The 12,213-nt window shown below is 40.6% G+C and overlaps 1 protein-coding gene across 1 annotated transcript in view; it reads left to right on the forward strand.

The window, feature by feature from the left end:
- dgkb (diacylglycerol kinase, beta) overlaps positions 1-12,213 on the forward strand; it is an 89,314-nt gene that overhangs the window by 64,813 nt on the left and 12,288 nt on the right. The window contains exons 21-22 of the mRNA XM_038710582.1: positions 7,112-7,202; positions 8,451-8,646. Coding sequence (XP_038566510.1) covers positions 7,112-7,202; positions 8,451-8,646 — 287 coding nt within the window. The remainder of the gene's footprint in view (positions 1-7,111; positions 7,203-8,450; positions 8,647-12,213) is intronic.

Consider the following 12,213-nt stretch of genomic DNA (forward strand, 5'->3'; position numbering starts at 1 on the left):
ATGAGGGTTCACTTCAGTTAATTGAATGGCAAGAGTTTTCTGAAAGTTATATATAGAACATTTAGTGATTTTATTTCTGCCGAAGAAGATATAGCGGGGCTGGATGTATGTATTTCCAGTCCTGAGTAGTGTCTGCAGATCTTCCTCTCAGGCTATATGGCCCTACCTAAGATGCTCAATCCTGGGTTAAAAAAGCCTCTCACCTGCTCGTAAAGCTGTGAGCGAGCCCAACTGAAGGTGATCTAAATAAGTGTGTCAACATTTTTACCACCTCAGAGTTTCTCTCAACTTGAGTTTGGCCGCTGGAGAGTAAGGGAGGGAACTGTTTAGAGAGATTTTAGTGAGTAAATCAAGCTGAACTTTCAACAAGTTTCTAGCTGGTGTTGCACCTTGGCTTGCTGTAGGAGCTACCAAAAAAACATCCACTGTGGATATTACAATGCTAACATCAGTTTGAAAGCTAAATAGCCAATACGCTTGTCAGCTGTAGCACATAAAAATGTGGTCAAGATTGGTCAGATTAGATGCTAAATGATATAGTCCTTGATCTTCTATGCCTCTGTTAACACAATTTCTTTGACTTGAAGCTAACTTGTTTACAGCACCTTGAATCTACCTCTGTGTATGAAACATGCTTTATAATTAAAGCTGCCTTACCTTGCTATACATCGTGTGCCTCTGCAAGCTCAGCTGTCAGCCAAAGACATGCACAAACCCATTCATTCAGAGGCTTTGAGGCTCCAAGGGTATCTGACCTTTTTAGAAGGATATATCAATACATTTAGAAATAAATAAATATATCTACTTTGTATGTACATTTCCTGAATAGTGTATATTAGCAGAAGGAGAAATGTAAGACAGACATAAGAAAATCTAGTTTTGATAAATGTACAAAGTCAGTTACTAATGACCACTTCTTTTAATATTAAATTAATGTCAATTGTCCAGCATTACTTATAGTTGGCTTAAATCATCCAATGACATTATTTCTGCTTCCACTGTATAGTTCTGTTTGCAAAACTAAAATATATAAAAAGATTAAATTAAATTAAATTAAAAAAATAATATATTTGAGATTGCAAGCTTATCAGTTTACTTATATGTAATTTTAGCATGTTCATGTTATGCAGTTCAGTTTTTGTATTTGTTCCTAAAGATGTTGGATATTTTATACCAGTATCACTAGTTTTAGTTCAGTGCAGTGCAACAGAAAGAAATACATTTTTCAAACTGAATGCTGCATCTCTGAAGGCAAGACGACACAACTCAGGTCATTTCTCAAACTGCCAATCGGAGTCGGAGCGCTCTAGGCAGTGTCATGTTAAACAAAACAGTGCATTGATGCAATGCACAAAGAGTTGGTTATGTCAATGCAATATTTATCACCTCTGATCAAGAAGAAATTAGTGTGAAAATAAGGTCGTAGATCATTGTGGGTTAGATTAAGTGTCAGAGGGGGGAAAAAATCAATGGCTCTGTGCCTCGCGTTCAGTGTGGCCAGTAGAAAGTGCATCTAAAGGTGCTGTGGCCTCAGGACAGCGACGCTACAGTGAAGCTTATCGCCTCTGACATTCTTTAATATGGTGACCAAGCAGTGGAGCGTTGATGAACATGGATGTATTGTTCAGATTCAGGCTATTTGAGCCACATTTGTCTTTCTCTTGCTCAGCTCACTTGACTTTTTTTCTTCTTGTTATTAGATGTTTTTCTAGAGCCCTTTGTGTTTTCTCAGCCGCACAGTTTGTGTATGTGCCCTTTGTTCAGTTTTGTTTTATGATTTGTTTGTGCAAATAAACAACACCTTAGTGGCTCTGGAAACCTGAGCCACTGTTTTCTGTTGGTATGCCAGCTGTAACAACTACAGCTGATCTTGCATGCACACCGCTAAATTTATTATTGCAGTACACTTTGCATTGATACACTGCAGGTAAAATCACAACAAAAGCCTTGTGGCTACTGAGAGAATTGAAAATCTGCTACATACAGCATGCTGCTTTTTTTTTTTCCTCCTGAAAACACAATTCCCACAAATTCCCACAGGAAATATAAAGAATGAACTTCTAAGATGTCCTGAAAGGATGCATGAGCTTAAAGTCAGCCAACAGTTTAAGGAAATGGGGACTTTATGTTCAATTTTATTGCACTTGCCATAAAGCAAGGTTCTCCTAATCTACCTTAAAAGTATCATCTTACTCAAATGGACTCCCTATTAATCGTAGGACAAGCTGGCCACTGAAGACGCTCCTCACAGTCTGTCAGAGAAGTCCAGTGTTTAGCAGCGGTCGGCAGATAACAAACGACAATCCGATCCAGCCAATGGGATGCCCCTAATTACCTAATGAACATTGACATGAAGTGATTTGTTGCCATGGTGCGCTTGTTAGGTTAAGTGGTGGGAATCGACAGGATGGTCAGATGTTGTCTCTTACTGTATCTGTTTTTACAGTGTGCTTTACTTTCCTGCAATTGCCTGCAGTTGTCCTGAACGTAGTTTGGTTCTGCTGTACTGTAAAACAAAAAAACAGAGGTCTGACTTTAGGATGTAGCCATGCTGTAAATTTTGAATGTTACTGCTTTTTAAGTGTGAAGTAGGTTATTGTTTCAGGTAAACTTATAACAGATGTCCACCCAACACGTAGAGAGGACTGGCTTCAGAGGTCTTGTAAGCTCACTTCATTCTAAATCCACACTCCCAGATAGTTTCATTTTCAAACTGAATGTGAATGTTCCAAAAACATATCAAGTCAGCTTCAACAAAGCAACAACAGAGAGTAAAGGCATCAAAAGCATTGCCTGTAATGTATCTGGTTTCATTCTCTCCAGCAGTCACCAGCCACTGGTTTTGAATATGCTTTTCAAAGTAGCCGCGTTCATTTGTTTGTTTGCAAAATTGCCAAGGCCTGTGTTCATGTGTGCTCCTGGGTTTTCCCTCTTGACTACTAGGCTTATAGGCTGATGATGATGATGCTAGTGGAGATGTAGGGATGTTGTTGTGGAAAGCCTCTCAGCATGGCCCTGTCCCCCTCCTGCCTGTTCCCCCCTCCCTCTGCTCCCATCCCTCTTCTATTGACCATGTTGCACATTATAAATCAACTGTGAGTTGGGCTACCTTGCAAGTACCCTAATGAAAGCTCATTTATAAAGTGGCTAAATGGTCCTGACAAAAGTCCTAATGAGGAAATCAATAATTCAGTGATTGTTACTCTTCTTATACTAATACGTTCCTCTTGTAGTGCTTTGATTCCAGCTAAGAGAAAGCCATTTTTTACTGCATTCAGTTCTGCGTGTCAGCACTGTTGTAGTTTTTTTTTTCTGTCCTTGAAGCTTTGAGATAAATTGTGTGTGGTTGTCTTTTGTTTCTTGAAAAGATGCCAAGCCTTTTGTGATCTGTGGGATGCCGTGACCCTGCTTCAGTGTTGGGATGCTGCTTTCTCTGACACACATTGTGATTTCCAACCACTACTAAACTTGGTACTTCTTATCTCAAAACGATCTAGCATTAGGAAACAGTCTCTGTTGCTGCCCTGTTAGCCTAGCCTACTAGCTTAGCCTCTAATCACCCACCGCTAATGCACACTTGCAAACTGTGTTAAGATGGTTTTCAAAAATTGTTGCACCTCTGATTTCTATTCTAGAGAGACATATCTGTCAGTTATAAGATGATGCAAAGCTTTACCTTGTTCAGTAGTGTAAGAAGGTTTGCAAGACCACGCAGCTGGTTGTCTGGCCAGCTTTGGAGTCACCTCTCCCAACAGTTTTCCACTCTCGCCAGCCCCATTGGTAGTCCCATTGACTTGCGTGCCTGTTCTATCTTTGCCAACAGGGTAAAACAATGTGTGCTAGTAATATTCATAGTTTTCAGTCACGTGACATGCATGGTGACCTGGAGGGCAAAACAACAGACCAACACCGCGACTCCCTCGTAGAGACGCCGCAAAAGCAGTCACATTTTATTTGTATCACCTTTCAACTTAAGAAATGGAAAGATATGAACACAAACTGCAAGTTTTGGGCACATCCGATCCTTAAAACGTTACAGCATCCATTAAAATCTGCCAGGTCGACTGCGGTAATGTTTTCTTTTACCTTCTGGGGAATCCCTCACCTAACACTGCTCAGGCTTGTGTCCTCCTCGAATAGCACATCCGAAAGGAAACGCAAAAAGTAACAAACTCAAAGTAACAGTATCACTTGCATATTGGTTGGCAGGCAGCGGAAAATAACGTCTTTTTTGAAAACCATGAATAGGACTCCATTCCCTGTGACATTAGATTTTCACTGTTACGGCCCCTCCCCTTCCTGCCAGCCACTCTTAAGCTTGATTTATGCCCCTGCATAGGGTCCGAGAACCCAGACATTCACAAGCTCTTGCTTAAACAGCATTGTAATCCACGTTGGCAATAATAACGTAAGGATGAAGCAGTCAGAGATCACAAAAGAAAGCCTAGCCAGGACGTTTGAGTTTCCAGAAAGTCGCCATCAATTATTTGTGTCTGGTCCCTTACCCGTGAGGACTAATGACGAGACAGTAGGCTTACTTCACTGACCCATTGGCTGGCTTGGTATTTTAGTGAGCAGAGATTTGGCTTTGTTGATAATTGGCCTTCACCCTACCTGGGTGCCACTATTTTTTCTAGAAATATAGATAACGGTGGGGTTGTTGCCTTAGCCTGCACATCTATTTTCAATTTAATCTCCTTGGTATTAAATTTAACTAAGATGTAAACCATCTCCACCAACTATGAATTGCTTTGTCCAGACTCAGATCATTCCACCTCGTGGTACTCTATAGGTCCACCAGTATAGACACCAATACTAAGAATTTGAAGATGTAATCTCAGATCTTGTTACTCACTCTGATGAGATTTCAAACTCTTGACTTGATTCTATCGCGTGGGATAGAGGTGTCTGCCCTGACCGTCTCCCCTGTCACATCCGTGATGTCAGATCACTTTCTTATTAAATCTGAAGCGACACTAGCCTGTCCTTGTAATGTAGGTGCTGATGTATTTACCACTTGCCACATCGGTCCGTCAACTTTAACTGCACTAGGTGAGCGATTGCCTGTGGTCCTGGCTCATTTCACTACAGTTAAAGGCCCAGTTGAAAATTGTACCAGTGACTTAAACGCAGCCCTTTCTAGTCTCCAGGATTCAGTTACAAAAACGAGATCTACACCCTGGTTTATTAAAGAAATGTGTGCTCAGGCCTGCAGGAAATTGGAACACAATCGACATTAATATAATTGATAATTTCCAAGAAAAGCAAATATTAATAATAATAATCAATATAATAAAAAGTTCTGTGATTTTAGAATAGATTCAAGTTACTCCGTAGCTTAAAGTTAATATCTCTCATTTCACACCCTCAGTGAGGCTCACTGCAGTCTTTTTTTATTAAAGGCAGTAGTAGAGGTTTGGATGAGAACCACAAATAGTTGAAAAGAAACATGTTACAGTAAGTAATTCACCTCAAACCAATGGTGACATGAAAAAGTTAGTTTTGACTCAGCCCCACATCTTATATATATACTTATTTTACATTAAATCTAAAAAACTTCTCACCTAACTGCTATTGGTATCAACAACTAAATGTTTATGGCAATGCTGACTCTGTATGAGTTTTACCAATAGTAATAGGTCCCAAGAATTGTGATTTCAGTCTTAGCAAAAGATTAATTTCAATTACATTTACTGGGAATAATCATTCTACCCTCAAGGTAAAACATGGTTTCAACAGTACATCTGTATAGACTGTTACACTCCCTGAACCTGAACAGAATAAATTCTTTAGAAAATGGATATGTATGGATGGCACTCCATGAACTTTCCTTTTGCATCACTATTACTATTATATACAAGATATCTCATAATATTAGAGTGTGTATATTAGAGCACACACTGGAGGATCCCAAATGCTTTTGTTACACATTATTATTATAATAATAATTATTATTATTTTGATAACCCATTTCATCTAGCACACATCATGCCCCCCATAAGGCTCTAACAACTGCAAAATCATTTTGTGCCATCTAAAAAAGTGTTATGAACTTTGCCTCTAGGGGCAACTGTTGGGACTTTATATATGTGATTCAAACAAAGCTTGTTTGGCTAGATGTTTATCTTTTTTATTGGACATTACTGGTCACCTCTTGTTTTGGCAGTAGGCAGGAATTCATATCCTTACACTTGATAAAGCAATCCATTCTCTTTAAGAATGACAGAGAGGGTGATGGGACCTTTGTTTTAACTGGCATTGTCAAATGGCCAAATAAGCAAATCATATAAACATGAAATCTCAAAATCTGACCCCTAACTACAACAGTGGCCTTAACTTGTGCAGGTGACCAATAATAAATCTTTTTCAGCCTGTTCCCTTTCATGTTTGAAGCTAAACTGATGCACTGTAAGACATTTGTTTACATGAGTAGCATGAATTCAAAGACTAAAAAAACTAGTGTAGTCTTTGAATAAAGATAATCAATACTCATACAAAGGAAAGACATTTTATTTGTGTAGTCATGAGAGAATATAAGGTACCATAGCAGTATGGGGACAGATGGTGACTCACTCCTGCGAGGTCATTGATCATCAGCCTTAACAATGGAAGAATGTGCTGTATGAAGCCCGGGGAGCAGCATGGGGTGCTGCTCTCCTGTTAATTGCAGGGGCAGGTAGATTACCCTCTTACACCCCTCACTGGGCCTTAATGTTGGGCATGGGTACCCACTGGTCACCCCATGTGCTCCCTCAGATGCCTCCTTAACTGGCTTCAGATTCATCATTATGCTTCAATATGTGATTAATGAGCCACATTATGCATTCTTTGGAGATTAATGACTGTGTGATTTTGGTCAGCGGTAAACATTAAAGTTATATTTCCTGTGGAGTTTATAAGATCCTTTTGCAAGTGAACACAAGTACACCTTTACAGAGTGGTCTTCTGTTTATTTTTATTTTTCACAAGCTCAGCATATACGGACAAGAGACAGAGAAGAGAAGCGCAGATGCTATGACTTACAAGGTTCAGATTTTGATGTTGGGAAAACACTCCTATTTATCCTCTTTTCTTGCTCCCCTTGCAGTTCCTGTTGTCTTGTTTCTTTCAGAACAAAGAATAAGCTGTGGTACTTTGAGTTCGGCACTTCGGAGACCTTTTCGGCCACATGTAAGAAACTCCACGACTTTCTGGAGGTTGAGGTAAATCAAACCACACATTTTCTGTTTGTTTTTTTTAGGCCTATACAAAAAGAAAACAGAAGAGAAACAAACTCAAAGGAAATATTTTAGAAAGTCACTACTTTTGTGAATTATTCTTTTATCAATTATTTTATCATCAGTCGTGAATGGCAAACAGTCATACATTCTCTGTATTATCAGGGATATTCGATTAAACCGTATGCACATAAATGCAGATAAGTACTCGTGTAAGAATAATTGTGCCTCTTAAAAATATTCTGGTCAACCGATATTCTATAAACAGCACAAATGTGTACTAGTTTCAAATTCACCCAGACAAAGTGTTGATGTGTGAAGGCTATCTGTGCACCTTCCCACCTGCTTCTCACTGAGCCTCAGTTCAACACACAGGTAATTAGCCCTACACGACCCTGCTGTGTGTGATATTGAGTGATAATGAAGATGCCATATATACACTTCATCTTCCCCCTTCTCAGAGCTATCCACACAGTGCAGAGGTCTTTATTAATTAGTGCTGGTTAAGAGCCTACAGTAGTGGAGGAGAGCAGGTATGAAGATGCACGCTATAAAATGCATTATTTAGAGTGTTATTCTTGGCAGAAGATGATTCTGGTGGCCTCTTTTCAGCTTAAGAAGATCAAATTTTCAGGAATTGTGGCTCTAAAAATAATTTCAGACTCAACCAGAGAGACATACTCAGACTCAGCCCAAAAGGACGGGGTGGCCTCAGGTTGAGATAGAAAGAGAGACAGATTCATATCAAAGCACAGACAGAAAGAGTTCCATGTTCACACTCAGATGAAGAGAACGGTTTAGACTAATGCAACAAAACATGTCCACACTCAGGCTCAGACAAGAAGACAGCTCAGGTGGGAGTAGACAGATTTCGGTTCTTGCTCAGAGAGACATATTCAGGTTTAGGCTCAGACATAGAAATACGCTCAGATTTACCGGTTTAGACTAAGGCAGCGAGAAGATTCACACTACGGGAAGAGGATCAAGTCTATGTTTAGACAGAAAGACAGATATAGGCTCAGGCAGAGAGACAGGTTCACACTCAGATGGGGAGACAGGCTCAGTTTCAGACAGAGAGATAGGTTCAGGCTCAGAGAGAGAGTTTGGGCTTAGGCTCAAATAAAAAACTGGCACAGGCCTGAACAGAGAATCAGATTTAGGTTCAGGCTCAGGTAGAGAGACATGTTTTGACCAATTTAGTCTTCCCCCTCTGTTTCTTTCTCCTTTATAAAGTGTGATGGTGTCATGCTGGACCTCAGCAGTATCTCCTTGGAAGGCATTGCCATTCTCAACATTCCCAGCATGCATGGCGGCTCCAATCTTTGGGGCGAGAGCAAGAAGAGGAGGGGTAACCGCAAGGGTGGGAAAAAGAGCCAAGACAAGAGGACACCAGTTCTTGACCCCAAAGAGCTCATGTTTGCAGTTCAAGGTAGCTTTGACAGCATAACAATTTATATATCTATTACTGTTTTATTGTTGTCTATTGGCATAAATCCTCCCCATTATCCACTAGCCCATTAGAGCACATATCCATCCACAAAACCCAAAAGATATATCAACATGAAATATACCATTGTAAGCTGTGTTTTTATCCACGCCAGCATCCTGGGTCTATCGACGGCAATGTTGTTCAGTCCACCACTTTGGTCAAGACTGAAATGTTTCACTATTAGATTTTGTCCAGACATTCATGATCCCCAGAGGGTGAATTCTGATGACAAATGTTAGCATGCTAACATGGTAACTTCCGATGGTGAAAAAGCTGTAGAAAACTGGACACATGGTGGTGTAATTGGTGACTCATCAACAGCACTTTCATATGGTTGGTTTGCGCTATTGGACAATAATACTGTATGTTAAATGGGCCTGACAGTGTAGGAGGCTCTTTCCCCCGAAGCCCACATTAGACACAGACAGGCTGTGTCCTTGCTCCTGTCAGATAGACCAAAGACTAAACTTTGGACCAAACTTTTCCTGAGTGCATAAATATTTCACCGATGACAAGGTGAATCATAGCTAGCGGGTTTTGTTTGCAAAGAAGAGGTACAATCATGTCACTGTTTGGAACTGTCACTTGTGTATTAATGGTCTGTGTAGGCTCCAGTGGACAGGCTCAGTTAATAGGAGCGGACTCGGGGGGGTGTTGGGCATACCCCTGAATCCATTTACGTCAAAAGGAAGCCCGTCAATGGGAATATATGAATGAAAGAAGCAGAATGAGTCAGCTGCTCTGTGGTTGCTGGTGAAATGATCTGAGCGACTTGAAGGAGTTATTAGGAAAAGTATCCAGAAAGATGTGGTTGTAGTAAGTAAGTAAGTAGGTAAGTATTCCAATCCAAAGTGTGAAGGTATTAATACCTGCATGGAAAAATCCTTGCTGACAAAGGTAATTTATTCAGAATAAATAAAACTAACGTTTAGGCTACAGGTATTAAAATTTTGATATTGTAAAAATTCGGTCAAACCAAGACCAGACTGAAATATTACAGCAACTATTGGATTTGATACCATGAATTTTAGTACACACATTCCTGTCATGTTCAGGATGAATACTAACAACTTTGGTGATTCCCTGACCTCTCAGAAAAGGTTCGGTATTTGGTTTAAGCCCAAATATCTGCACAACTAATGCCATTCCCATCAACCTCAGTTTTACTTTGTGTTTGGTTAAATAGTTAATGTTAAGATGATGAACATGGTAAAATGTGTATCAGCTTCAAATCAGCATGTTAGTATTGTTGTTATAAGCGTATTAGCATGCTGATGTGCGCATGTAGCTCGAAGCACCACTAAGTTCAGCCTCACAGAGATGCTAATGTGGCTGTAGACTCTTATACATTCTTATGCAGTATGTGGACAGTGTCGTGACAGCTTTTCTTGTGAACATTTTAGGTTTAGGTGATTTTTTTCTTGTGTATCCTACACTCACAGTGTTTTGTTGCTTGAAATCTGTATTTTCAATTTTGTCGATTTCCACGCTCAAATCTCAATTGAATTAGTTCACATATTTCATGTTTACTAGTTTACTGAATAGTCTAGGAGGTTTTAGATGCTTTCTAGAATAAGTTGTTATTGAGCAGTGTATAAGAATTCCTAATCGCAAGGACATAACTTTTTCTAAATCAAGAGAAACAAGAATGAAAAGTATCCAACGAAGGTTAAAATCAAGGGCAACTGGACTTGGTTGAAGATACTGGAAGACGTTTCGTCCCTCATCCAAGGGACTTCTTCAGTTCTGACTGACTGGCAGGGAAACTCAGCTATTTAACCTCAGTGGGGTCGTTTGCCAGAGTCATCGATAAGCTGATGAAAGGACAGCACAGACCTGTATATTGGGGAGACTAAACAACCACTACACAAACACATGGCTCAACACAGAAGGGCCAACTCGTCAGGTCAAGACTCTGCAGTCTACTTATATCTGAAGGACAGAGGACACTCGTTTAAGGACCACCAGGTGCACATTTTAGACAGAGAAGATGGATGGTTTGAAAGAGGTGTCAAGGAAGCATCTACACCAGGGTCGAGAAGCCGTCATTGAACAGAGGAGGGGGTCTACGCCACCACTTATCCCCCACTTACTTGGATGAGGGACGAAATGTCTTCCAGTATCTTCAACCAAGTCCAGTTGCCCTTGACTTTAACCTTCGTTGGGTAACTATGACCTGGATGACTGAGAATCTTCATAGACAAGAATGAAAAGTGTGTTAAATAAAATAAAAATACATACATATGTGTATTTTTCTCCTATTGCCATGAGTTCTGGATTTGTTTGCTTTTATTTTCTATCATGTCTAAATCCTGCCCTTTCAGATGATGCACAGTATGTTTTTAGGTTTCATGGTGAGATGCTGTGTTTGTACTTTGGGATGAAGTGGATGTTACAATCAGTGTCAGGCTTGAAACATGGCGAGTCAGTGAGGCTCTCCAGACATGGCTGCCAGTGATCCCTTATGAGACTTCACTGGTCAGAACATGACTGGCAAGAAAAACAGATCTCTGTGAAGCTGTCTATCTAGCTTTATTCCTTTTTTTTCCTGATGTGTTTCAATATTTTGTTTCCCTTGGATTTCAGTAGCTGTTTCGCCTTCAAAGAATGTTGATAGTAGAGCTTGTTAAAATCTGTCAAAACATGGCAAATCAGTCCCTTATGTATCAGCATTTACTGTAATTTTGATTTAAAAAGTGATTTATGTTATTGGAAAACTTAAATCCCAGCAGTGGCGGTCGGGGGGGTTGTAGAGAGCTCAGTCCTAAAATAATCAACCCAAAGAAAGCATAGAAAACTTCCCTAAGGTGACAATGAGACAGTGAGATGAAGGTACAGTGTGGCACAGATGAAGACAGACGGTGAGGGAGATTCAATTCAAAGCCCAACCTTGCTACAATGAACACTCCATTAATTCCTGAATAAAAATCAATCAGTTTGGTGTTTGTGGTTAAAAAAGGCCCCAGTGTGAACCTGGGAAGGCACTTAGTTTGAGTGGGGAGTGTGTATTTGTGTGCTGCTACGTCTTTGTGTGTTAGTGCCTGTTTGTTGATGTGGGGTGGGAGAGGGTGGGCGGCTGGGGCATGCACCTATCTGTGTGAATAAATGCCCTTGTGGAAGGTGCCCTCAAGGTGAGCAGCCTAACTTGTCAGATCAAGAGAACTGCGTATTTAGAGGTAAACACGGGAGTGCATTAGCCCAGAGGGGGCACCGCCAAACATGACGCATGGATCACACTGTTGGCAGGGATTATTTTGTGTGTGTGTGTGTGGAGGCGCCTGTGTGTGGATGGGTGGGTGGAGGGTGGCTGGGGGATAAAAAAACTCTGACCTTTCGGGAGCTGTTAAATCGTCCCGCTGGTGACGCCAGGAGACAAGCCCCTCAGGTGGAAGGGAATGGCTGTGGAGTGAATTATTTAGAATGGGACTGAGTGGGACTGAGATTTTTGTGTGGTTGGGGCAGAGGGGGGGGCATGGGTGGGTGGAGGGGTTGATGCTTGGGGCTGAT

Source organism: Micropterus salmoides, unplaced genomic scaffold (assembly GCF_014851395.1).
Source record: "Micropterus salmoides isolate LMB-PRFRI ecotype aquatic unplaced genomic scaffold, ASM1485139v1 Ms_hic_scaffold_11, whole genome shotgun sequence".
Classification (NCBI taxonomy): domain Eukaryota; kingdom Metazoa; phylum Chordata; class Actinopteri; order Centrarchiformes; family Centrarchidae; genus Micropterus; species Micropterus salmoides.